Source organism: Pezoporus wallicus, unplaced genomic scaffold (assembly GCF_028554395.1).
Source record: "Pezoporus wallicus isolate ANWC-B61680 ecotype Strahan unplaced genomic scaffold, APGP_CSIRO_Pwel_v1 contig_5352, whole genome shotgun sequence".
NCBI classification, from domain to species: domain Eukaryota; kingdom Metazoa; phylum Chordata; class Aves; order Psittaciformes; family Psittacidae; genus Pezoporus; species Pezoporus wallicus.
In genome coordinates, this window is record NW_026639660.1 from 3547961 (window position 1) to 3573692 (window position 25732).

The 25732-nt window shown below is 53.0% G+C and overlaps 1 protein-coding gene across 2 annotated transcripts in view; it reads left to right on the forward strand.

Moving 5' to 3' along the window:
• TMEM63B (transmembrane protein 63B) overlaps positions 1-24716 on the forward strand; it is a 45374-nt gene extending 20658 nt beyond the window's left edge. Inside the window, exons 2-24 of one of the 2 annotated variants that reach the window (XM_057415421.1) lie at positions 6468-6666; positions 7298-7377; positions 9163-9201; positions 12709-12799; positions 13538-13575; positions 14298-14440; positions 14710-14761; positions 15025-15133; positions 15660-15730; positions 16547-16627; positions 16760-16883; positions 16964-17097; positions 17243-17380; positions 17659-17812; positions 18018-18124; positions 18933-19019; positions 20558-20623; positions 20763-20925; positions 21067-21172; positions 21327-21494; positions 21617-21732; positions 21968-22048; positions 23090-24716. In XM_057415421.1, coding sequence (XP_057271404.1) covers positions 6490-6666; positions 7298-7377; positions 9163-9201; positions 12709-12799; positions 13538-13575; positions 14298-14440; positions 14710-14761; positions 15025-15133; positions 15660-15730; positions 16547-16627; positions 16760-16883; positions 16964-17097; positions 17243-17380; positions 17659-17812; positions 18018-18124; positions 18933-19019; positions 20558-20623; positions 20763-20925; positions 21067-21172; positions 21327-21494; positions 21617-21732; positions 21968-22048; positions 23090-23254 — 2490 coding nt within the window. In that variant the 5' untranslated portion in view covers positions 6468-6489 and the 3' untranslated portion in view covers positions 23255-24716. Of the gene's footprint in view, positions 1-6467; positions 6667-7297; positions 7378-9162; positions 9202-12708; positions 12800-13537; positions 13576-14297; positions 14441-14709; positions 14762-15024; positions 15134-15659; positions 15731-16546; positions 16628-16759; positions 16884-16963; positions 17098-17242; positions 17381-17658; positions 17813-18017; positions 18125-18932; positions 19020-20557; positions 20624-20762; positions 20926-21066; positions 21173-21326; positions 21495-21616; positions 21733-21967; positions 22049-23089 lie in introns of those variants that run through there. The other variant, XM_057415420.1, reaches the window with a different exon arrangement.
• Positions 24717-25732: the final 1016 nt, after the last annotated feature.

Here is a 25732-nt window from a genome sequence, read left to right on the forward strand (position 1 = left end):
AGATGTCAAGGGAAGATGGTCAAGGAAAAAATGCTGCAGTAAAATGGCTTGGTTTCCCCTCAAACTTGAAGACTTCCCTGATGCTGGGATTAGCCAGTTTGTGGAGTGGTTTTTCCCAGGGAAGGGCATCTTTCAAACAACCCCATTTCAAGTCTTTGAAACAAAGGAGCAGCCTGGTACTGAGCTCCAGGAAGTAACTAGGAGTCTCTAACTCTTCAGTGTCCCTTCAGGATCACCCTCTAGCAGGTTCAGGACAGAGTTCCTGGAGGAGTTCCACTCCTCCTTTCAGGTGGGGGAAAGCAAGCCATGCTTCCTTCCTGCTTGCTCATTCGGTTTTCTCTGTAGGCCTCAGTTGCCTTTAGGAGAAAATCTAATCCTGGTTTCTCATAGATCTGAAGGCTCCCTGCTGTTACAGTCTATCCCTGTAGTTACAGTTAGATTACAGTTCCATCTCTGCCAGGCACTTGTGTGGTTGGCTGTGCTTCCAGCTGCGCTGGGAGCAGGACCAGCAGAGGATGGACACAGCCAGCAGTACACAAGCTGCTGCAAAGCAGTGCTCTGAGCAGCGTGGGGCCAGGGGCTGGCTCTGACAGCGACAGTACCTGCCAACCCACGGGCTGGCAAAAAGGTGTGCTGCCCTTTGCTGGCACATATTTGAGGCTTGGTGCAAAGCCAGCTGGACCTAGGACCCAGGACAAGGGTGTACTTCATCTTTGCTTTGAAGAAGCCGAGCCTGCCAGATCAAAGCTTTGGAGGCCTGGTGTCTGCCTGGCTAGCTCATACAATGATGAAGCATGCAGGGAGCTTTGTAGAAGGAGATGGAGAGGAGGCAGAGGGATGCAGGGCTTTGGCAGGTCCTCCTCCTTTCTGGTGATACAGGACTGATCCCTGTTGTATGCTTGTCAGTGCTTTGCCCAGGCTTATTTGAAATGCATTGGTAGCACATTTACTTCTTGATGCTTTTCCCCTTGGCCTGCAGATCATGTTCCTCCTTGATGCACCCAGCATGTCAGCATTTCTCCAGCCCTCAGCTGCCTGAAGGCCCCATACCAGGTCTGAAGCATGGTGCAGGGCAGCTTTCCCACCACTCTGTCTGCAGCAAGAGTGGTTTTTACCTCTTTGTTTCGCTGCTGTACTCTGGGAAAGGCTTTCAACTAATTTGCTGACCCCTTCTTCCTGTCCCCCCTGAGGCTTTTCCCTGCTTTGTTCTCCAAGGGTCAGCCTGTTCTTCTTGTGATCTGTTCATGGCTGCAGGCGGTTGGCACAGAGCTCTCTCTGCTGGGCTTCACTGGCAAGGTGTAGGTAACGTAACGGGGTTATGTTTGGAGGGTGAACAGGTTTCCTCGGTTTTGAGCACTGGCTGCTGTATGAGGGTCCCCAGTGCCCAGTGCAGGCAGGTCTCTGCTGCACTGGCAGAGGGTGATACACCCTTCAGGCTCAAGTCCCTGGCATCATGGCACAGACCACCTATGGTGCTTGGGTGACCAAGAGCACCCCAGAGGAGCAGGTCTGCAAGGTACAGGCCATGTCCCCAGCACACTCTGGGGCCAGGAACCAAAATGCACCTCACCTCCCTGAACACTGAATCCTAGAGATTTAGCACATTTGGAGTTGGTTTTGTTTTGTTGGTTTCATTTAATCTGGAAATCTTTTGTGTTGTAATCCCAAGCCTGCTGGTATCCAGGCAGGTATCCTGCCTGTCTCTGTGCCTCCAGTCTGTTGTGAGGCTTTCACCTTTCCATAAAGGAATGTATGTGTACCAGAGCACAGTCTCGCTGTACTAATTACAGATGGGTTATTAACATTTACTGGTGAGAAAACAAACGAACATAGCTTGTGTGCTGACGTCACGCTTCCTGCAAGTGCAGGCCCATGCTTTATTGATTTACATTTTTCTGCAGGCATTTCTCAGGTCACCTCCTCATGACATCAGTGGCATGGCTGGAAGAATGCAGCTAGACACTTGCCAGTGTTAGCGCATCTGTCTGCCTGTAAGCCGGCTGTACAGCTTCTGCATCATTCCTGCATGAGTCCCAGCAGAATGCTTTCTCTTTCTTCTTTCCCTGGTGTCAGGGGTTTGGCAGAGGATGCAAACACTGGGCATGAGGGGCAAAGACTCCAGGATGAGCTGTTGAGAACAGGAAATGCTGCGTTTGGAGGGGCCTGCAGTGCTGTTTTTATTGTGTGCCTAAGCTATGCTGTGCCATGGCAGAGTTCAGAGTGGGGAAGGCAGCCTCCTCAATGGGTGCCTCCTGTTACCCTGCTCTGCAAGAGCCCCTCAGGCCTCTGCTAGACTGGAGGATGACTCTGTGAGCATCCTGATGCACACCCTGCAGGCTGACACACAGCCATGGAAGAGCCAAGGCATGTCCTCCTAGCCTTCTTAGCCTCATGCCGCTGCCTTCCCTCTTCCCCTTTGCAGCAGATGGATGAGAACTTGCAGGCTTACTTGGCTTCCACATGGGTGCTCATCCAAGAGGAAAAACCCAGCAAGATGTGGAGACCTGCAGACCAAGGACAAAGGCGAGGAGGAGGAGAGCCCCTGCCTTAGCAAGCCCTCTAGAGAAGCAGTTCCCAGCACTGCATTTACACAGGGCTTAGCGGGTGGGAGCTGGTGCCCTGCAGCACTCAGTGGGATGTGCTTTAGGGACTTCAACTAGGAAGCAGGATGCTTCTGCTCCTGACATGGAAACATGGGACACCATGGACATGCCATCCTACTGGGTGTGTGGGGTAGGGAGCAGGTTTCTCTGGGGGTGGGGAAGCAGGGGGACTGCCATTCCTCCCTCCCCCCTTCCCACTGCTCACAGAGAAGTGGATGGAGTCCGGAACTGCTGAATAAGAGCTGAAAATGCTTTTTGGCAGGTTCTTCTATGCTGTCTTTGCAGTTTTGAGGAAGTCAGCATTAAATGCACGTAGTGCAGGAGGGGAAGACTTTGGGGCTTGCATGGGACCTGGTTTGATGTCCTGCTCTTAGTGCCTCTGGCCCCACTGTGTGCTCTGGTGGAAAGCTGTGTTAATGGTCAGGAAAGGGCTTGGACACCACGGGCTGGTTCCCATAGCCCCATCCATTGCAACAGCCTCCAACCAATTGCCTGAGCCTTGGCTCTTGGTGCTTGTACTGATGTTAGCATCCCAGCCCAGGCAGAGCCATGCTCCCTCTGTCCTACAGCACACCAGGGGAAGGAGGGACCAGGAAAGGCACCTTTTAACCATATCCCTGCAAGCTTTCCCAGCCCTCCCACACCCCTGAAGCACTTCTGTCTCCATGGGGAGCCCCTTCTTGTGCTTACCAGCCTGGTGGGAGCTTGCATACCAGAGGATGGTGCTGACTGCCACTGTGCCACCTGGCTGGGCTGATGAAAAGGCAGTGTAAGCCTTGGGCATATGCCCCAGCTTTTCCATTACTGGGTGTTCTGGTTGGGTTGCTGGAGAAACTAAGAAAACTTATCTCAAGTCCCTTCTAGGCCATCATCTAGGCTTCAGGGAAAAAAACTACATCTCTGGAACCTGTCTCTGTGAAATGTGGCTTAAATTACCCATAGGCTTGCAAAGTTCATCTTGAACATATAATGGTTTATATGAATAATGATTATGGTAGGCTCATGGGCAATGTGAGCATGTGAGCCTCATTTTTGTAGAAAGACTGCCAGAAGATGGGTCTATAAAACATGCAGGAATGAGGTAAAATAGTTTGCTCTCTGCAGAGGAAAATCATACCTCCCTGATCTGTTGCAAGTCTTTCAGTACTTCTGTAAGATAGTAGGTAATATTCAGGCAGCTTGTATAACTGGCTTGGGTATTCAGAAAACCTCTGAAATCCTTCACAAAAGACTGTTAAGAAAACTGCCAACTGGAAGAGATGCATATTCATGGATCAAAAATTAGCTGAGGGTCCACCAACAAAGCCTAGGAATGAACAACTTCAGTGTGACAAGAGTGGAGGGATGAGGTTTGTGGTTAATGATCCAGAAAAGATAATGTGCAGCAAGGTGCCTAAAGTCTGCCAACACCCTGGAGTTGTTGAGGTCTGTTAGGATGAAGTGACACCTTGTGAAGTGGTGTGAGGCAGGGAGAAAGTGGGTCCTTAGAAGTGTGCAGCCAGGTGTATTGGAAGGAATGATTTGTTCTGGGACAATGCTGGCTTCTAAATTACTGTGGCTACTCAGGGCAGCAGCATTGCAGGCTGATTGGAGATACTCGTCCTCAATGTGCAGAGGTGCCATTGGAGAAGTAAATCATGCTCGACTGCACAAGGAGTAGTGTAAGGAGAGATGCTGAGAGCATCAGGATGCTGTTCTGGCAGCCAAGGTCATTTTCCTACTCAGGATATTGTATGCAGTTCTGGTCACCTTTCCATGGGGTCAAAAGAGAGGATATATTTGGGGTGTGTGGTGAGAGTGGTTAGAGCTGGAAGAGACTTTGTGTCATGGGAAAGAGAAGGCATTTAATAGTAGTGAGCTTAAGTCTAGGAAAAGCAAAGGCTTTTATTCTTTAGCTTCTCTCACTATGCAAGGAGAGCTGAAGGCTAGGCAGTTGCAGTAGGGTCATATTCTTTTATTCAATATCTGGAACTCGTTGCTGCAAGATACCATATATAACCTAAAAGTTTGCAAGATTCCCCAAAAGAGGAATGAGAGGTAATTTCTCTTTGCAGTGAGTCCATCTAGGCTGGCACTTGGGAATAAAACCAGAGGGATATAAGCATCCACACTCCAAAGCATGTGACTTCCCTTTGCTGAGTTTCATCCCATCATTTCTTCTCGTCTCTCCCCTGGAGCTTCCAAGTTTCTTGTTAATTCAGCCAGGGTGAATTATCCTGCCTGGCTTCCCAGTTGTTTCCCAACTGTGATCTCATGGCTTGGCTTTCTTTTATACTCCCATTTTCTGCTCCCAGGAGCCCCACTCCAGCTCTATACCTGTGACTATCTTTACAAGCTGATTGGTGGCTTTTCCAATTTGGCTGACCCCCCTCAGTGCCTGTACCCAGCTGGGCCTTTGCTTGTTGTGTTGCCCTTTATCACTGGTGCTTCAGCTGGTTTCCAGCTGTGCATCCATACCAGCTGAGCTGGGAGGCCTCACTTGGAAGCAGAGCTCTTCAAGACAGTGCAGTGAACGATTTGGTGCCCATTATTCAGCCAGCGCTGTGTTGCGATGCTGATAAATCTCTGCAGCCAGGCAGGAACTTGCCAGGATGTAGCCGTGAGCTGGAGGGAAGAGCCCTGTGCCCTCCCTGCCAATGTAACCATCCAACACAGAGCTGCAAGGGCTGGTGGCAGGGGGCATCTCTGGGACATGTGTGAAGTCAGCACAGGGCAGTGGGGGTGGTGGCTTTCTCATGCTTTGAGCAAGTGATGGCTCTTTTGCCCGTCCCACAAGGATGACATTTCTGGGCTTGGGTAAGCAGCACCTGAGCATTGCCCAGAAGTGATGTTATGCCATCTAGCCTTCCTATGTGTTACACATAGTAGTGAAGGATTTGGGATGGTTCGTCGATGCTGGATAAGAGGAGAGACTCAGAGATCAGCAGCCTGGGTAGGTGGTCTTATCTGTTATCAGTGCTTCCTTTTGCAGCTGATGAGAATTTTCTCTCCCTGTTACACAAAGTGGTTGTGTTTTTGCTGTCCGTTTATTATTTCTGTATCATCCCAGTGATGCTCAATTTTCATTTATCCATTGCTAGCATAGTCTTCTCTGTGTTTTCCATGGAGCTGCTCTGCACAGGAGAAAGCTCTCTCCATGTCCAAGCAGTGACATTGCAGTGGTGCTGACCCAGACCCACCTGCAGGTCTTGTAGCAATCTGAGGTGCACCAAAATAAGTATTTGACAGGCTAAGCCTCCTCTCCACCCTCTGTGTGGTGGCATCTCAATGCATCCAAGTCAGAGGAAAGAAAGAAAACAATCAGGAGGTGTAACTAGCCCCTGCTGGGTGCCCTGGGACCTGGGGGCTGAGGCCTGCAATGAGCAGAAGGTGGTGAGTCAGCCTAATAAAGTTAATGGCACGCAGACAGGCAAAGGAAATTGTGCGATCATGATGCAGCAACTGTCCCATAGCAGTTTGTTTCCATCATCCAGATGTGACTTCATCCCCCCACCACCCCACCCCTTTGTTCTTTCCTGTACGTGAACATTCTCTCTGCTGAGGTGGAGGGGATGACACACCATCTCCCAGGAAGGGTAGCAGTCTGTGAGAAGGAGATGCACCTAAAGGGCATGAAAGTGGGGGAGCAAGAAAGGGAGCTTAGGAACTGTGTGTGGTGGGACCACAGCTGCTGAAGAACCTGGGCTTTTCCAGCACCCTCACATTCGGTAGGTTTCTCCAGATGAACTGTCCCTGGACACTGGTGCCCATGGAAATCCTGTAGGGCAGAAGAGGCCTCAGGTAGCAGGCAAGGCAGGCCCCAAACTCCAGCAGTTGTTGTTCAGCTGCTATGCTTCTAACCATGCCTTTCTCTTCTTTCCCCAGGGAAGACGATGAAGCTGTAGAGATGCTTCCCTACGTGATTGCCACCCTTGGCTCAGCGGGGGCCACCTGCAAAACCTCCACATGCAACAACAGCACCAAGGACTACTGCTACAGTGCCCGGATCCGCAGCACTGTGCTGCAGGGGCTGCCCTTCGGAGGGGTGCCCACTGTCCTCGCCCTTGATTTTATGTGCTTTCTCGTAAGTACCTACTGTTGCTTCAGCACCTTCTTCCATGATTAGCCATGAAGGGAGGTCTTTAATGTTGAGGGCCCCAAATGCCATCCATTACTTTGCTGCTGGCTTACTTGGCTACTGGCTGACTTTGCGGCCCTGATCATGGCCCTGATTATGTCCCTTACCTACTGTGGGCTTAGCCACTATTGACTTAACTCAAATACTACCACACTGAGCCCATGGAAGGTGTTGCAAATTTTCCTAAGGACGTGGGTCAGATTAGGTGAGTCTTGCATCCCAAACCTCCTGCTTATGGTCCCAGGTCCCTGCAGCTTTACCCACCCAGAGGCTTTGCTTGTTCCTCCTTAGAAACTGCAGGACCACAGATACTGTAGGAATAATCTCGCTTTTCTGGGACCTGAGGGGCCTTTTGATCCTGTGGCTAACTTAGCTACTGTGTTGCACCCTGGACCTCTGCCTCCCACAGCCATCCAGATAGTTTGATTTTAACAGCCCTGGGGAAATGGTGCTGTCCCATGATCCCAGTGTGCTGTTAGCTGAGCAGTTCTGTCGCCTCCTACCCTGCCTGTTCCTGTGGTTCTGCACGGAGTTGGACAGTGCCTCATCTCACAGCTCTTCCTTTGCTCTCTTCTAGGCACTGTTGTTTGTCTTTTCAATTTTGCGTAAAGTTGCTTGGGACTATGGACGCCTGGCCCTGGTGACTGATGCTGACAGGTAAGCATGGGAGAAGGGCATGCATGGTACCCTTCTTTCTGTGGGGCAGAAAGGATAAATACCCCTGCATGTGCTGGGGGCAGCTGGGGAGGAGAGGCAAGCATCCCCTGAGCTCCAGGAACAGGAAGAATCCTCACTTACTGGCTTTTTTGCTACAGCATCCTTCTCCCAACACAGGGAGTGGCTACTGGCTCCATGTAACTTATGGTCCCTACAGTGACAGGTGCAAGAGCCCTTACAGAGGAACAGCAGGTGGAAGGCAGAGAGAGAGGAAAAAGGTCAAAGGAAGGGTGAGGGCTGCCACAGTAAAGGCTTTGTTAAGCCTCTGAAGGTATCTTTGGTTCTGCTGGGTGCCATTCTCGTTAAAAGCACTTTCAGGTGGTAGGCTGCATTTCCAGGTGCAGTACTGCTGTGCTAATGTGAGTTTAGCTTGCATCTTAAGTGCTGATGAATCGGTCTGGGTATGGATCCTTCCTACCCAATGCATTTTTGAGCTATAGTGTCTGTTGGCAAAAGCTAGGGACCATTAGGGATGGCAGCTCCACAGCAGAATGAAATGCTATGGTTGTTTTTGCTGGCAGCAGTAGGAAGGACAGTGATTATTTTCTTTCACTGCAGAACAAGGAACTCTCCTGGATTAAGCCAGAAGGGATGTGCAGGTAGTCTGCCCCTCTCCAAGGGTAGTTTGCTGTGCCTGTGGTGCTTTGTCACGTGCTAGAGGCAAAATGCAGCTTCTGAAGGCTGGCTGTGGTAGATGGTTCTTCCCTTTGAATCAGCTCCATGATCTCATTGCACCCGAAGGCTCAGATGGGGCTGAGCTCCAGCTTCTTTGGTTCCTTGGTAATACAGATTCAAGCAAGCTGCTCTTTAGGCACTCTGTGCACAACAGTGCAAAGAGTTGTTTTCTTCCAGCAGCAAACCAGGAGCTCTTCTAGTTTAAATAAGTGGTCCTGGATGGCATTAGATAAGCAGCTGTGTCCCTGTGGCTCCTCAGCCCCTCCTTTTCTGGCCTGGCTGGGGGAATCGGCAATGTAGGGACATCGGGGGAAAAAGAGGAGAAAGTAATAGCTGTATGAGGGCAGCAGCTCCTCAGGGTAAAGCTTTCTGGGCCTACATGAAAGCTTAGGTCATGTAAGTGCTTACTGTTGGTCACATGATGCACAGGTCTGGACTTAGGTGGTCTTTTTCTGATGCTTGAGGTGATGCTTGAGTACCTTTGGTACAAGGGAGTGGGAGCAGTGGCTGTAGACAGAAAGGCTGAGGGATGCCAACTCTCTGGTGAGAGACAGCTGGTAAGTGTATGGTGTGGTAAGAGTTGTGGATCACCAGGACCAAGATCCCAGGGAGGACCTCCTGCTGCTTGACCCATGTGTAGGGTGGGATGAGCATTTTGGGAGGGTAGCATGCAAGTGTGTTGGCTGCCTGGCTGGGGAGTAAAGGCATGGAAAGGGAGCTTAGACGACAGCTGAGCAGCCCTGGCAGGGTGTCCTGCCTGGCCTTGTCCCTCAGGGGCTCCCTGGGGCACCTATGGTGTGGAGCCAGGCTAGCTTCCCTTTAGCTGGCAGCAAAGCACTCTGCCCGCAAGCTGTTGGGGGCTCTGGGTTGTTGTGATTTGGGGTGATACTGGGCTCTGGAAGCAAGGTCTTCTCCAGTCTGACCATCAGCAGGTGTCTCTTCCCCAGGACAGTGTGGAGCCGTGCCGGGTGCATAGTTCCTTGTGACAGAGGAGACCCAGCACCTGCTCCCAGGGTTGTAACCTCTCCCTTTCTGTTTCTGTGCCCCCAGGCGCCGACGCTGGCAGACGGAGCGAGAGGAGCGGGAATAGTATGTTGTTTTCTCAGGGTCTCGTTTCTTCTCTCTTGCTTTCTCTCTTTCTCTCTCTTTCTCTCTCCTGTTCTCTTGCAGTTTTCTGTCTTGCTTCTGAACTAATCTAAGTGGCTGGGAGTTTGGGCTTGGATTTGTGCCTTTCAGTGGATTCACACTCTTTCCCTTCCCTTTGCGTCAGCCACTACCACAGCTGGATGCGCCCTGTTTTTTCCCTGTAGTCTTTAAACACTCCACAAGGGCAGCAGTGCCAAGGAGCTCCCTGTCCTGACCGAAGTGGAGGTTGCCACATCGTATGTCCTGCTCTACCACCTCCAGCTGTCCTGCCTTATGATGGAGAAAATAAACCCAATTGAGCCCACAGCACGCTTGGTCACATCCTTTGCCTGATCCTTCTTGTGCCAGGGTGCCACGAGGACTGCTCCCACACTGGCTGCAAGGGCAGATGGATGCACAGAGAGGATCTGGCAGGCAGTTGCAAGACTTACAGCTTTTTTTTCTTTACCTCATGAGGTTGCTGGGACCAGGGCAAGTGCTGGCCCTCGTCTCTTGCCACATGACCCCAACTGGCAGCACACCCAGCAGGGCAGCAGCACTTTTGTCCTTTCTCGCTCCCCCTGCAGGAGCAAACTTTTTGTCTCAGCACTGCTGAGAGCATCCTCCAGCACCGTGGCCTGGCATTGCCCATTAAACCTTGCCATGGACCCTCTCTCCCTGCTCTTCCCTCTTGCTGCTTTTATGACTAAGAAAAGAGCATCCCTTATGCCTCACCAATTGGCTGGGTGGTACACACCACAGAGGAGACAGTCAGCTGGTGTTGCAGAGCCTGCGAGGTCACTCCAGCCAGGCTGACGCAAGTCTAAGGCCAAGGCAGCAAGCTATAGCCTCACTTCTCATACTCCAACCACTTCCAAAGCAGGGGCCTGCCACTGCTACTGCCTTGAGAGGGTACAGGGGTGCTCCTATTTTTGTAGCTGCTCCTTGCCCCCAAAGGAGCAGAGCAGTTGGAGTTACAAAAATAGAGATGGTGGTACCTGTGGTACATGGCATAGAGGGGACCCCTTGTTCATGCTTGAGTGCTTCACTAGTGTTTTGCTCTGCTTCAGGTGTGTCTGGCAACTTTTCCTTGCTAACACCTTGTAAGGGAAGTAAGGCAGAGTTAGCAGAACCATCATGCTATGAGGCTTTTGCAGGGGGGGCACCTCAGTTATCCTTGTGAGTGCTTGTCTCTCTCCAGGAGGCCACTTCTTCCTGCTCCTGTTCTTCATCTGAACTTGCTCTTGCTTCTCCCCTTCCCCCCAAAAGACCTACTGCTTGAGCTGGGACAGTGTTGGTAGCCAGAAACTTCCAAAAGCCTGTGGAGCTCAGAGAGGAAACCTTGTCCTGGCTGTGCTCCTCCAAGGCTGGTGGCACTTTCCCATCCCAGCCGTGCTCTTTGCTGGGGCTCAGGGACACATGTATGCCACCTTGTGCTCCCAGCCCTTGAATGTGCAACATCGCTCTTGGTGCAAAAGGGTATGTTTGTCTGGTGTGTCCACTTGCCAGTTCTCAAGCAAGGGCCCTTGTCCTGTCCGTTGCCAGGGCTTGTGGTAGCCATCAGCACTCAAATGGTGACTCGGTGTACCAGGAATTCGTGGCAACCTACCCACACCTCTGTGTAAAGGCAATGTTCACAGAGCCCTGTGGGGCTTGCCACCTGCACAGCCACCTCCTGCCTCATGCTGTAGCAAGCCCTTTCTATGGCATGCCTGGCCTCCCATCCTGGAGCCTGTGATTCCCTTGGCCTGAAGCTAGCCATGCCTGGACCCTGTCCTTCTCCTTCACTGGTGGGGCGGGCAGCAGGTAGGGTCCCACCTTAATCTTCTCATGGTTTAGGGCAGCCTTGCTGCCATCCACTTGCTTTGTTAAGTGCTTTGCTTTAAAAAGCCTGCAGCTACCATTGGAGCTCCCTCTTCAGCTTCTCATCTTTGGCAAGGCTTGGCATCTTCTGTCTTCTTAGCACTGCAGGTCATCCTCATTATTGTCTCTGCATCCCTGCAAATGGAGCTGAGTTAGCCTGGTCATCTCATAACATGGCACTCAGTTCTTCCCTCCAGTGCTGCTTCTGCTCTGCGCTTTGCTTTTCCAGTACTGAGGAGCCAAAAGCACACCATGTCATCATGCTGGGCTCTCCTCGGGGCTTCAGACAGCAGAAATTTGCCCTTCCTCCCTGCACCCAGCTGCAGGCCCTCTGGAGCTGAAGGTCCAAGAGCTTGGTTGAAACTTAGGCTGTCCCTCCAGCAGAGCAGGGCATTGGGCTGCACAGTTGCAAGGCTGCACACCACTGTTGAATCTGCACTGCTGTAGTCCCATGACCTTCAGCTGATTTCTTCTCCATTACTTCCAGCTAGGGACTCAGCAGGTGCTGCTGTGCTCTGATGGAGGCTGTGCGTCCCATGCTCTTTCCTTCAGCAAGGTTGTGAGGGTATTTTGCTCGTTCTCATTCCCATAGTGTCATCCACCTTGTCTCTAGCACTTGTCCTTCAGCTGCTTCTCTGGGTTCTTGTCCATCTGATCCTCCTTGAACCTTTACAGGGAGACCATGTTTTCGTCTGGTTTTATCCTTTGCTTCTAACCTTCAGATCAGCCATATCTCTTCTTGCACCTCCATGGTCCTAGCCTGCTGTTGTTATCTTGCAAGTGCTATTTAAATTAGGTCTGATCATTTTCCTGTCTCATTTGCCAGCTGCCTTCTGTTTCCATTCATAGCAGGGGCTGTTGTCTGCCTTGGTTGATTCTGCTGCAGGTTCTTCTTGTAGGACCCTGCCTGTGCGTGGAATAGAGCGGTCTGGGATATTCAGCTCTCTTGCTTTCCTGTCCTTTCACTTCTAGCTGTCTGCCCTGCTCATGCTGGAGGGATTTCCAGGCAGGAGGCTCAGCTGAGGCTGTAGAGCAGGTTGGGCTCCAGCCACCCACTGGGGCTCAGCTGCGTTCCTCTTCCTTCTGGGTTTCCCTGTGCTGAAGGTGTGGAGAGCTGGTCTAGCAGGATCGAGCTCACCAGACTCCCGACCTTTCTCTTCCCCAAGGCAAGTGTGGAGCTGCTGCCAGCACCTCTCCGGAGCTCTGGGGCTGCCGCCTTGTGGCCGCACTAGAGCTGGAGGAACTGCGGCTCCCTCTGGTTCCCCTTCCTCTCCTCGACAAACTCTGTGCTTAACAGACCTCGTCTGTCCTTCATGGCAGGCGCTGCCAGCCCCTCCTCACAAGTGCTGCTGCATAACGCAAGTGCCTCGCAGAAGGTGCTGATCGAGTAGCATCCGTGGCCAAGCCTGTGGGTCTGCAAGGCTCAGGGTGCTGTCTGAGGAGGGGTCTCTGTTTACTGCTATCTCTGATCTTGCATCTCTCATCTCAACCGGAGCAAACTGACCTGAATTAACCTCTGGGTCAGTCTTCTGGGTGCTCTTGGTTCCTGGCCAGGCTGCCTCCTCACGTCTCCTAACTTTCTCCCTCACCTCCCGCTTCTCATTTTAGCGTAGCCTCCGCCCTGCATTCTGACAACCATGACCGCTATGAGCGCCTCACCTCCGTCTCCAGCTCTGTGGACTTCGACCAGAGGGACAACGTGAGTAGCAGCAAGAGTCAAACACCTTGCCTTGATATGGCCAGGAGCCCAGAGCTTGTCTGAACCAAGGACTCTTCAGAAGAAACACAGTTTGCCTATCCCCAGGCATTAAGTCCTACACCTTGTAGTGTGTGAGTGTGGTGTAGACCTCAGGGTGACATAACTGTGGCTTCTAGACATGTGCTTAAATAAGTAGGCTGTACATAACTGTGGCTTTAACGGACATCTGTCCAACATGTTGTCTCAGCATGGCAAACAATACTTGCCAGCTTCTCTTCACACTGCTGGCTACTACTGTTTTCCTCTCTAAAGGGGAGGCAGAGTTCAGTAGAATAACAGGGTGTGATGGATGGGTGGTGAAGCACCCAGGAAATATTCCTCCCCCAGGTGTCCTTTGAGGAGCACTGGCTTGGCCCAGCTTTCCCAGTCCCCACAGAGCTCTTCTTGTTCAGAAAGATGGCTAAAGTAGTGCATTTTCTAGGTGCCCCCAGAGCCCGTGGGTTGCCTGGGAGGTTGGACAGCCACATGGCAGAGTCCAGCCTGTGTTGTGCCCCATGGAGTAGCACAGTCATCTTCATCTTGGCCTATCCATGGCTCTGCATGTCTGGGTGTTCATGGTCTGCCCTCCAAGTCCCTGGAGGTGCATGGACACCAGTGTGGTCCCAAGCCTTTGGAGGAGGGAGTGGGGATAAGGGAACACAGAATGATGTGAGCTCCTCCTGTATTCTTTCTGCACAGGGTTTCTGCTCCTGGCTGACAGCCATCTTCAGGATAAAGTAAGTGGCCCGGGACCTGCAAAGGGGACCCACATGGGGAAGAAGGAAAGGCATGGCAGGCCCTTGGAGCACCCAGCGCAGTACAGCTGTGTGAAGTGGCTGCCCTTGCTGCAGCCTCCTCTAGTGAAGAACACAAGCAAAGTGTGTCCTCTGGAGAGGACAAGCAAAGATGGGACTAGATAAAGAGTCCTGAAGCCGAAACTAAGGTCACATAGTGGGTCTGTGACAGAGAAGGGCACCAAGCCCAGGTCTCCCCTGCTCCTCTCCCTGGGACTCTTAGGGGCACTGCTATCCAAGGAATTGCTACGAAGGGGGAGCTGGGTGATGCAAGGAGACACCCCCAGCCTGATGATGCTCAGGCATAGTCTCCCAAGTACTTCTTAGCTTCAGAGCACTGTGGGACAGTATCTCAGCAGGGGAGGCAAGGTCCACCAGAAGGGTGTGTGCTGGGGTTTGCACGCGTCCAGCTGCCTGTCCTGGGGGGGCTGAAGGCCTGGCACATGGGGAGTGGGGCTGCAGTAATAGTTGAATGGACAGGTTTCTGCCCAGGCTGGTTCATGGGTGGGTGCTAGGCTCCCTACCACAGGGCCTGGTCACAGATGCGTATGGAAGGACCAGGGGTGCTGTGTGGGCTCACCAGGAGGGCAGCCATGCCCTTGTGCTTTTAACCATCCAGCACTTGAGGGAATGTGAAAGATTGAGGGTGTTTCTCTCCCTGGCAGGGATGACGAGATCCGGGACAAGTGTGGGGGTGATGCGGTCCACTACCTGTCCTTCCAGAGGCACATCATCGGGCTGCTGGTGGCTGTGGGTGTGCTCTCCGTGGGCATCGTGTTACCTGTCAACTTCTCAGGGGATCTGCTAGGTGAGAGCAGGGAGGCTTTGCTGGGCTTGGGGACCTGCTTTCAGCACCATGTCCCAGACCACTGGAGAGCAGTGGAGGGCAGGACAGGACTAACACAGACAATCCCTCACTGCTGTTTTGCTTTGAGTGTGGTGCATCCAGAGGGTCATCCTGGGCAGCCTGGGTTTTAGGGTGTTCTGCAAGTGACATTCCTGCAGTAGCCCACCCTAGTGGTGCTCTGTGCCACTCGGTGTAACTGAATGTGCTTGTGTCTGCCTCTTTCTCCCTAGAAAACAACGCCTACAGCTTTGGGAGGACAACTATTGCTAACCTGAATTCTGGGTATGTGTGGGCAGGGGTGGGATAGATAATTGAGGCCCTTGGGGGGCATTTTGTAAATGCTTATTTGTTGCAGAGCCTCACCTCTTTGAGGGTTGTATTTCTGCCCTCACTCTGAGGCTAGTGATTGTAGGGCATGTGGTTGTAGGGCATGTGGCCATGCTGGTTACACTGCTCATGGCCCCAGCACCTTCAGGGCCTGACCAGCCATACGTAGACCTGTAGTGGTAACCTTCCATTGACCTTTGTGGTCTCCCTTGTGACAGGAATAACCTGCTGTGGCTGCACACATCTTTTGCCTTCCTGTACCTGCTGCTGACAGTGTACAGCATGCGCCGGCACACCTCCAAGATGCGCTACAAAGAGGATGACTTGGTGAGCAGGATCTGGTCACTCTCCCAGCCATATTTTCCCATGCCCTTCTGTCAAGGTAGCCTTGACGAGAGTGCCGAGCACCCCGTTTCCCACAGCAATTTGGGACATTCTTGTTTTGACTGCTCTTTTATTCTGCCTGGCCAAAGGCAGATCTCCAGAGCAGCAGCCCTGACTGCCTGTGGGGAAACAGGAGACATCTGTGCTGGGTGAATGTGGGGGGGAACTCGTGTCTTCCTTGGGATTTTCTCTAGCTGCTTTTGCTGCCTTCTTAAGGGTACCCCTTGTTTCTGTTCAGGCAGCTGCAGTGTAAGACCTTAGCCTGTTGGTCTGCAGCACATCAGGATGCAGGATGCCAGCGGCTTGTGGAAGCATAGGGGAAGGGAGATCCCTGGGTGCTAAAAGTGATGGGGCTGCATTTTCCTGTCACTGACTCAGGCCTTGGAGGGTTTTGCTGCCATGTGGTCTTTCATGCCATCCACACCTGCATGCCCTCTCTTTTTTTTTTCGCTTCCTTTCTTCATTCCAGGTTAAGAGAACTCTTTTCATTAATGGGATCTCAAAATATGCTGAGCCAGAGAAGATCAAGAAGCATTTTGAGTGAGTCTCCCTGTATCCCTAATTAAAGGCTATTCTGTAACAGTGATGTTATTTGGGGTAATGCTACTGTGACCTAGAATGGCAGTAATACACTGAGAGCAGAAAGAGGTGAATACTTTTATTTTGGACATCTTGCTGTTATTTTTCTGCACATTTTATCTGAATGTGCAGTTTCCTTAGTATTATGCCTTGGGACATGCCCACCTATCTCTGGCAGAACCATACTGAGCAGTGTGCTAAGTAGTGGACAGGGCATATCCTGAGATACAGTCAAGTTCAGAGGTGAGATGCAGGCAGGAGATGCTCAAGCAGTGACTGTGGGATGTTGTGCTGCTGCTTCTGCCCTGATCACAGTCCTTGCAGAAAAGTATATTTTTAACAATAAAATTAAATTCCTCTCCGGTCAGGACCTCGGTGAACACAGTCAGGGCCATGTTTAGAAGGGACACATTTAGAAGTGCCATGGGGAGAGGAGAAATGTTTTGTACCTTTTGGGAACCCTTCTGCCTCTTCCCAATCCCAAACCCTGTGGTCCATGAAGGCAGAGAGGGTGTGGGGTTAGAGGGGTTCTTTGCTGCCAGAGGGTGAAAGTCCAAAGAGATATCTTGTGCTAGAGCCCAGAGGATGTAGTGTTTGTCCTAGGTGTTGCCTCCTCTGTAAGGGATAGAGCCTGCAGGCTCCCCTGCTGTCCCAGCAAACTCTTGCTATGCATCGTGATGCTCAGCCCCAGGGCAGGAGGGAAGCCGTGGGTGCATGGGGTTTGCTTGAGGATACAGCCTTTGGTGCCAGGTGATGAGCTGGTGCTTCCATCTGCAGGGAGGCCTACGCCAACTGCACTGTCCTGGAGGCCCGTCCCTGCTACGACGTGGCCCGGCTGATGTTCCTGGATGCAGAGAGGTAATGCCTGGTTTGGGAGAGGAGGCAGGGTGGGCCGGTGCCATGGGCTCCCTCTAGTCTGGTGCCACAGGAGCTTTTCTGAGCCACCCTGTTTCTTTCTCTCCTTCCTTCTCTTCCGCTTTCTGGTTTCAGGAAGAAAGCAGAGCGTGGCCGAATCTACTTCACCAACCTGCAGAGCAAGGAGAACACCCCATCCATGATCAACCCCAAGCCCTGTGGCCACCTGTGTTGCTGTGTCATCAGAGGCTGTGAGGAGGTGGGGGAAGAGCTGAGGTGTTGGGTGGGAGGGCACACGGGGGCTTGGGTCTCTGATCTGACCTTTGTTCCCCTGCCCAGGTGGAGGCCATCGAGTACTATACCAAGCTGGAGGAGAAACTCAAAGATGACTACAAGCGGGAGAAGGAGAAGGTGAATGAAAAGCCTCTGGGGATGGCCTTTGTCACCTTCCACAATGAGACCATCACAGCCATGTGAGTGCAGAGTCCTGTTCTCCACAGGAAGATGACCTGTCCCATCTCTCGCCTTAAATCAGGGGAATGCCAGCACTAAGGCATTCTCCTCGGTTTGTCCCTGCCAGCCCTTTGTTGTCAGCATCTCCCTCTTTCTCTTCTCCAGAATCCTCAAAGATTTCAATGCTTGTAAGTGCCAGGGCTGTGCATGCCGTGGGGAGCCCAGGGCCTCCTCCTGCAGCGAGTCCCTCCACGTCTCCAACTGGACCGTCAGCTATGCCCCTGACCCACAGAACATCTATTGGTGAGCAGTTCTGTGGGGCTCAGTGGGCCCTGCTAAGGGGGAAGGGGTGCACACTCTCTGTCTCCCTCCCCACCTGCTCCTCTGGTAACTGAATGAGTTGGTCTTGCTGAAGCCCAGCCTGGCTGAGCTAGCAATCTGATCTGACTTGGAAGGGGAAAGCCTTGGGCTGGTGCCTGAAGTGCTGTTCCTGCAGGCTGGGCTGTGGTGTGTATGTGGGGCTCTCGACCTGCCCTTCTCCCCCATGCAGCCATCCTGATGCCCTCCTTCCCCTTTCCCAGGGAACACCTCTCCATCCGGGGCTTCATCTGGTGGATCCGCTGCCTCGTGATCAATGTGGTCCTCTTCATCCTTCTCTTTTTCCTCACCACCCCTGCTATCATCATCACCACTATGGACAAGTTCAATGTCACCAAGCCTGTGGAGTACCTCAATGTAAGGCCTTCAGAGACATGTGCAGTATGGGTAGCATGAGAACCACCCCTATGACCTGCAAGGCTGGGGATAGGGAGAGAAATTGGCCAGGCTGCCGTGGCAGCTGCTGTGCTGGGCCATCAGTGTCAGCAAAGGCAGCAGTACCTACGGCTGGTGCAGAAGCTGACACACCATGTAACACATGGTCTCTTCTCTGCCATTGCAGAATCCTATCATCACCCAGTTCTTCCCCACCCTGTTGCTGTGGTGCTTCTCTGCTCTGCTGCCCACCATTGTGTATTACTCTGCATTCTTTGAAGCACACTGGACCAGGTAAGGACAGCCAGCGCCTGCTCTGACTCACACCAGCATGCTGCCCGGCCACTAGACATTATCACTGACGTAAAGCTCCTGCTGGATCCTTCTGCTTGACCTTCTGTTTTCCACTCCAGCCATGGTGTTACGTTGCACTTCTTCGACACCTGGGGTCTACCATAGACAGCTGTTCTGACAGTCTTTAGCTGCTGTTGTGCAGCATGGTTGTCTGAGCAGAGCTTAACATAGGTCTACAAGAAGACGAAAGCTGGCAGGAGTTGAGGCTAGTTACTGGTGGCAAATGCTAGTAGCAAGGGAAGTCTTGGCTCTGGTGGGCGGGCAGGAGTGGTGTGCCTGTGCCCATGTGTAAGTCATAGCTTTTCCAAGGGAAAGATCACCTTATTTGCTATGGCTTCTGGACATAGGGAAGGTATTTGAAGCAAAGAGTATTAAGAATGTGCTGGTTGTGATGCATGTTCCCCACAGGACATGCGATGTAAGCTTTGCTCTCTGCTCTGTGTTGCAAAAGCTGGTGGGGAGGATGTGACCACATCAAGAGAGATGACTCTGAAGAGTCATTATCAAGAGAGTCCTCTAAAGATAAGAGGGGTGGGAGGGCCTGTGAAACAAGGAAGGGAGGAACTGGGACTCAAGAACAGACTTTACACTCAGTGGAAGGACAGGGAGCAAGTCCACATACCGGCAGTGGACAGGGTAGGATTCAGATCAGACACTGGGAGGTGCCCTCTGATGGGAAAACCATGGGGATACTTCTGGTCGTGGCGGGGTAATGGTGAAAGATTAACGGCCTCCTCTCTGCCCTCAGATCTGGAGAGAACAGGACAACCATGCACAAGTGTTACACCTTCCTCATCTTCATGGTCTTGCTGCTGCCATCACTGGGCCTGAGCAGGTACAGGTGGTGGGGAGGGAAAGCAAGTGCAGAGACCAGGAGCATGGGGAGGGTTGAGATGCACCCCTGGTAGTTCTCCTACACGACATTCTTTTCCCACCGCACAAGTGCCCTGGTCACCACTCTCTCAGGAAGGTGACAGTTTAGTTCTGGCTGGGTCTAGGTTGGACCATACCTGTTTGTGTCTCTGAGAAGCTCACTGAATCAATGTGCAGATGCATTGACACGTGTCGTGGTGTTAGAAATAAGACAAAATTGGCATGGTTCGTGGATGCATGTGAAAAGCCTGCTCGAGATCTGCTGGTGAAGGAGGCACTCCCCACACCGGTGCCTTGCATGCTCCAAATTTTGCACAAAACTGGTGAACTTGCCGTTCGAGCCAGCTCAGTGTAGGTTACACCTCTTGACTGCATGGGCAAGTTATGTGTAGGCTGCAACAATGCTTGTCTGTTTGGATGTGAGCCTCAGATCTTCCTGCAGTTACAGAAATGCTCTGTGGCAAACACCAGCCTTAGGCACAGGCTCCCAGCATTGAACGGTGGCTGAGTAGGGAAACTAGGAGGTAGGAGTGGGACTGGGGGTCCTCACTGATGGGAATTGATTACATGTGATAGTGTGGGGGATCTTTACCTTCCTAAATTCAGGATTCAGGGTGCAGCCCCTCACTGGTGAAGTCAGGCAGCTCTTGAGAATAGACAAACTCTGAAAGAGGGAGAAGAATAGTCCTCCTTCCCAGGGCATGTAGTGATATAGGACAAGGGTAACAGTTTTAAACTGAAGGAGGGTACATTTAGATTGGATATAAGAAAGAAATTCTTTATTATGAGGGTTGTGAGGCACTGGCACAAGTTGCCCAGAGAAGCTGTGGCTGCCCCATCCCTGACAGTGTTCAAGGCCAGGCTGGACAGGGCTTGGAATAACCTCATCTAGTGGAAGGTGACCCTGCTCATGGATAACTAGATGAGCTTTAAAGTCCCTTCCAACCCAAACCACTCTGATTCTGTGATACAAGCTTACAAATGAGGCAGCTAAATGCATTTTGACTAGAATACTGTTAACAGACCACACTTCCTTCTTGAGCACTCAGTCCCCCTGCAGTGCCCAAGGTGCCAGAGGATTGGATAGTTTTATATCAGAAAATCAGAATTGAGGAAAATGGGATTTCTTGTTTGTTTGTTTTTAATCTCTGTTTTGGAGAGGACCTTGTACCTAATCAGTTTCTTCTATAGTCAGTCACCTGTTCCTTGCATGAGGGAAGAACAACAGAGGGAAGAAGAAAATACTTTACTGACAGGATCAGGTCAAAAGGAGAAGACTACACGAGAGCAGGAAGCTTTACACCCCTTTTTGGGTGCTGCACTGTTTTCTCCAGTGTTTGATTTACATAATTGCTAGTGACATATCCCAAGAGGGAACAAAGAAGTCTATGGTCAGAGCTTTGGGTCCTTCTAGCACAGCTTCCACGTCCTTGCACGTGCATGTCTGTGTGATCACTGTGTCTGACTGTTCCTCTTTTCTTCCTGCCTCCTCCCCCACAGCTTGGATGTGTTTTTCCGCTGGTTGTTTGACAAAAAGTTCCTTGCCGAAGCTGCTGTACGATTTGAGTAAGTAGAGCTGAGCAGAAGGCCCTTGTTTGCGATGTGGGGAGGTTCTTGTTGGTGTCCAAAGGTCCTGGGGGTTCCTGGCTACTGCCCTGCAAGGCAGGAGCACCTCCTGCAGCCTGCTCTTGCTGCATCTCCCTAGGTGTGTGTTCCTGCCAGACAATGGGGCCTTCTTTGTCAACTATGTCATCGCCTCTGCCTTCATCGGGAATGCCATGGACCTGCTGCGCATCCCCGGGTTGCTCATGTACATGATACGGCTCTGCCTGGCCCGCTCAGCTGCGGAGCGGAGGAATGTCAAACGAGTGCGTAGCGGGGCTGATGGGCATGGGTTGTGGCCTCCCCATGGGGATGGGAGTGCTGGAGTGGGGCCCTGGTGGGGTTGTGTGTGCTACCCCTGCTCAGCTCCCAGGGACATGCTGACATGTCTCTGTTCCCTCTTGCAGCACCAGGCCTACGAGTTCCAGTTTGGGGCTGCTTACGCGTGGATGATGTGCGTCTTCACTGTGGTCATGACATACAGCATCACCTGCCCCATCATCGTCCCTTTTGGTAAGTGATACCCCTCTGCCTCCTTGTGTCAAAGGCTGGGAAGAGCCTTTGAAGGTGGCAAGAAGGGTGGCTTGGGGGAGATAGAGGTCAGTTGTCAGTCAGAGGTGTTGGAAAAGGGGATGATTCTCTGTTGGCATACCTCCCTTTCTCCCAGGGCTCATGTACATGCTGCTTAAGCACCTGGTGGACCGATACAACTTGTATTATGCTTACCTGCCTGCCAAGCTGGACAAGAAGATCCATTCAGGGGCTGTGAACCAGGTGGTGGCAGCCCCCATCCTCTGCCTCTTCTGGCTTCTATTCTTCTCCACCATGCGCACAGGTGAGTGCTGAGCTGGGATGCCAGCCCCTGGCCTCCTACAGAGCCACTTCCTTTGCCAGGCTGTGGTCCTGGCAGCCTGTCAGTCCCTCTGACACCACCACTTCGGTTTTCCTTTGCCCCAGGGTTCCTGGCCCCCACTTCCATGTTCACCTTTGTGGTCCTTGTGATCACCATTGTGATCTGCCTGTGTCACGTCTGCTTCGGGCACTTCAAATACCTCAGCGCTCACAACTACAAGGTGAGGCAGAGTACTGGGTAGGGGTGTGGGACCTTCTGCTAGTGAGCACAGCTCAGCCACGGAACAGCCGGGGCTCCTGGGGAATCACAGCCTGCTCCCCAGAAGAGCCTCTCAACCCTGGGGTCTCTTCCCAGAGGGGACAGTCCCAAGGCTGTCCCTGCTGTCTGTATGCTGCTCTTGTGGTAGGACAGCAAACACATTGACCAGCAGTCTTAACTTCTCACTTCCTTTGCAGATTGACCACACGGAGGTGGACGCTGTAGAAAACAGGCAGAATGGGAGACCTGCCACCAGTCTGCCGGCTCCCAAATCAGCTGTGAGTCCCTGTCCCCACCTCCGTGTCCTACTGTGCTCCTTACCCAGGTTTGGGAAGGGGGTAACTCCCTGTCAGAGTAACTTACTCTTCACTGCTCTGAGGCAGCACCCAGAGTCTCCCAGTGAGGGTGGGAGGCAAGTGTTAGGTGCTGTGCCCCTCGCGGGGTGGTGAACTGTAACACCACACATACACATGCATGCACACTCAACCCTTTCCCACTGCTCCTCAGATGCTGTGTGTTTACTCTCTGCCTCTCTCAGCTGGGACAGTGAATCCAGCTGGGTCAGTCTCACTTCTCATTCTGCATCTTTGCATGTTGCCTGTCAGCAAAGGCTGTCGCATACCACAAAAGCAACACAAAGGGGTCTCTGTGGGCATTGCCTTGAAGGCCATGAAAGTGCTTTGGGGATTCTCCCCTCCCCTGCCCAACTCTTATGATCCCAGAGTCAGTTTTCTGTATTTCTCCTTGGTTCACTGTATCATTCAGCTGCTTCCTTTCACCATGACACTTTTCTATTTGGGTTATGTGCAGAGCAGTTCAGGGGGTACATGCAGAGATGGGGTACAGCAGTGCCTCCTGCTTTCTCAGGGGAGCTGCACTGGGGTGTGTGTTATGTAATGCAGGCTCCTTACTAGTCTCCATGTACCTAAGGGCAGTGGCATCTTGCCAAAAGGAGATTCACATAGGAAGCAGGCACAGCCCCAGAGGGACACATATACTGGCAAAAAGGGAGCACAACCTTCCAGTCCACATGGGCTCCACAGAGCTGAGAAGCTCCATGCTTTCCCAGCCCTGGCTCCTAGGGATGCTGTGCTTTGGCAGATCCACTGTTGCAGGGCCAAGCCATCCCCACTTTTAGCCCCTCTCCCAGAGTACATCGTGTGAATTCTGGACCTTTCCTCACCTTTCAAATGTATCCCCACTCTCAGCCTCTTGCATGGCTCTTTGTGTATTGTGCTGTGCTGCCAGGAGAAGCCCCTGGGCTCACGTGTGTTTCTGCTCTCTCCCATCCCTCACCTGCCCTGTGCCTGGCCTGGCAGAAGTACATCGCCCAAGTGCTGCAGGACTCCTCACCGGAGGGCGAAGCAACAGAGTCAGAGGAGCAGGGCTCACAGGATGAAGAGCTCATCAATGCAGATGGCATGAACGACACGGATTTCCAGTCCTGTGAGGACAGCCTCATAGAGAACGAGATCCACCAGTAGGGACCTCGGAGGGTGGGAGGGGAAGGAGGCCCAGGAGCAGGGCAGGCTGTGCACATGGAGACCTAGGGAGAGGCACCCAAGGGTGCTGGCTGCTGCCCTTGCCCACCTGCCCCCCGGGGGCTGCTGCCTTCAGTGGGGGCAGGAGCCCTGTCACAAGCTCTCCATTTCCCTGCCCTTCCACCCTGCGCTGGCCCGGCAGCTTGGCGGGCATGCTCTTTTACTAGCTACCTTCTTCAATGTGTCCCCAGACCCCAAAACCCCAGGGGCTGGGGAGAAGGGGGACTCTGACCTCCATGGTGCTGCTCTGGACCTGCAGGGAGGAGGAAGAAGGCTGGGTGAGCTGTGGGGAGGGGCACAAGGGGAACCTTTGGGGTCTTCTCAGCAGGCCCCTCTGTCCCCCTTCCTCCTGGCAGGAAACACTAATAATTTATTAGACTTGCAGGAAAATGATGAACTAAAAGCTTTAGTCAGTGTATGGGAAGCCCCACCTGGGGGGGGTGCCTTCTGTTGCACCTTCTCCCCTTGCTTGCACGTGCCCTTTCTGACCCCCTTGCAGCACCCACCCGTGGTGTGACATGCCAGGAGCTGGGCCAGGCACTGGGGTGGTGACAGACATCCCCCCCATGGGGAAGGGGCCAGCCTGGCCTCATGGTCAAGGGTGGCACTGCTGTGGGGAAGGAACGTGAGCCAGGCAGCCCCTTGCAGGGTGAGGGGTGCTGAGGGCAGGAGGAGGCGCAGGCAGCCTCTCCCCCAGGTCCTGTCCCCTCCTCCCCAGGGGTGCAGGCAGGTCATTTTAAGTGGCATTTTACTCCCCTTTCAAACAAATCAACCAGACCCCTGTTTGGTACTATGGCCCCCTTTGCTGCTCTGTGTCTCACAGCAGGGTCAGGTCTCAGGGGCAGGGGTACTGTGCTGGGGGGTCTCCTGGGTGCTAGGGAGAAGGGGTCCTGGACCACAGGCCCTCAGCACCCTGCGGGGCCACCTCTGCCTGGTTTCAATGGGGCCCCATGGGCTGCTTTCCCTGAGCTGTTGCAGGGTCTTGGCCCAGCTGAGGAGTTCAGAGAGGGAGGGAGCCCTGGGAGAGCAGCCCCTGGGAGCCCTCTCTGAGCAAGACCACAGCTTCAGGAGCACAGAAGCTTCCTGGGGCTGTGCTGGCTTCCTTCAGCTGCCCTGACTGGGTGTAGGCTCCCCTGCCCTCACCCAGCCTGAGAGGGGGGCTGTTCCTGCCCTACCTCTGCCCTTGACCCTTTCCTGGTTGTAGCTGTGTCCCAGAGGCAGGAAGGGGACAGGTTGGATGGGAGAGGTGGATTGGAGCCCCTCGCACCTGCAGGAAGGTCTGACCCTGTTTAAAGGCTCTTCGAGAGAAGGTTTCTGGACAGGATCAGTTACCCTCAATTGCTTACCCCTTCCCCTTGTGTAAAATGTAAAGGAAAATAATAAATCTCCCTGCTATTGAGCTATATTTATTTCCCTCAACCCCTGCCACCATCCTGTTTGGTGCTCATTGCAGACGCTACCACCCTCCCTTTGCCTGTCCCCTGTGGGTTGCTGCACTGGCCCAACTGGGGCCATACCCTCCAGGGTCTGACAGGCTGGGTGGAAGGGGACAGTCATTTACCTTTTCAGTCACCTGTGCTGGCCCTGGAGCTCCAGGCACTTTAATAGACCTGAACAAGTGACACATCAGCCCTGCCATTGCTCTGCTATGGGGCAGGGTGGTCCCATCCATGGCTTCTCTCCCCATCATCCCCCAGAGGAGAGGAACCAGGCACACAGAGCCAGGGGCCTGCTCTGGGAGGATGTAGCTGACTTTCCTGCACGCCTCTCTGTAGGAATCCTAGGCCTGGAGGAAAGGGGGATGAAGGGGAAAAGATGTGGGTCTTCAGTGCATGGGGAGGGCAGGCCACCCGCCTCCTGGGGCTTGGCTGGGGCTGGAGCATGTGTGAGTGCAGGGGCATGGTGAGTGTCACGCGTTCCCCCGGGGATGAGACAGAAATGACATGAGAGCTCCCAGGCTGAGGCAGGGAGGATGTTGATCCTGTTCCTGCACCCACTTACCTGCCCCACCCTGGTCCAGTGGCTGGGATGCTCCAGTCTCTAGGCACAGCCACAGGCTGGGGCTGCCCCTGTGGCTGTGGGGGCTCTGCCCACAGAGAGCTGTGTGTTCCGAGTGGCACTGTCTGTAGAGATGTGTATAATACCCTGTATATATTTGTGTACAAAAGAAAAGGAAAAAAGGAGCTGTTGTTCTTGCAGTCTTTTCTTTGTGGAGTGGGCTGGGGGCTGGGGCCTGGGAGGAGAGCACCCCAGCTGCAACAGGGATGCAGGAGCATGTGTGGTGCAAAGGAGGAGTGGAGGGTTGTGTGCTCTCCGTGTCAGTGCAAGCCCTTGCCCTCTTGCCAGGACCCCTGCCGTGGCTCACAGGCTCCCCAGCACAAGCAGGCTTTCCCTCTGGCTTGCAGAAGCATCAGAGGCTTT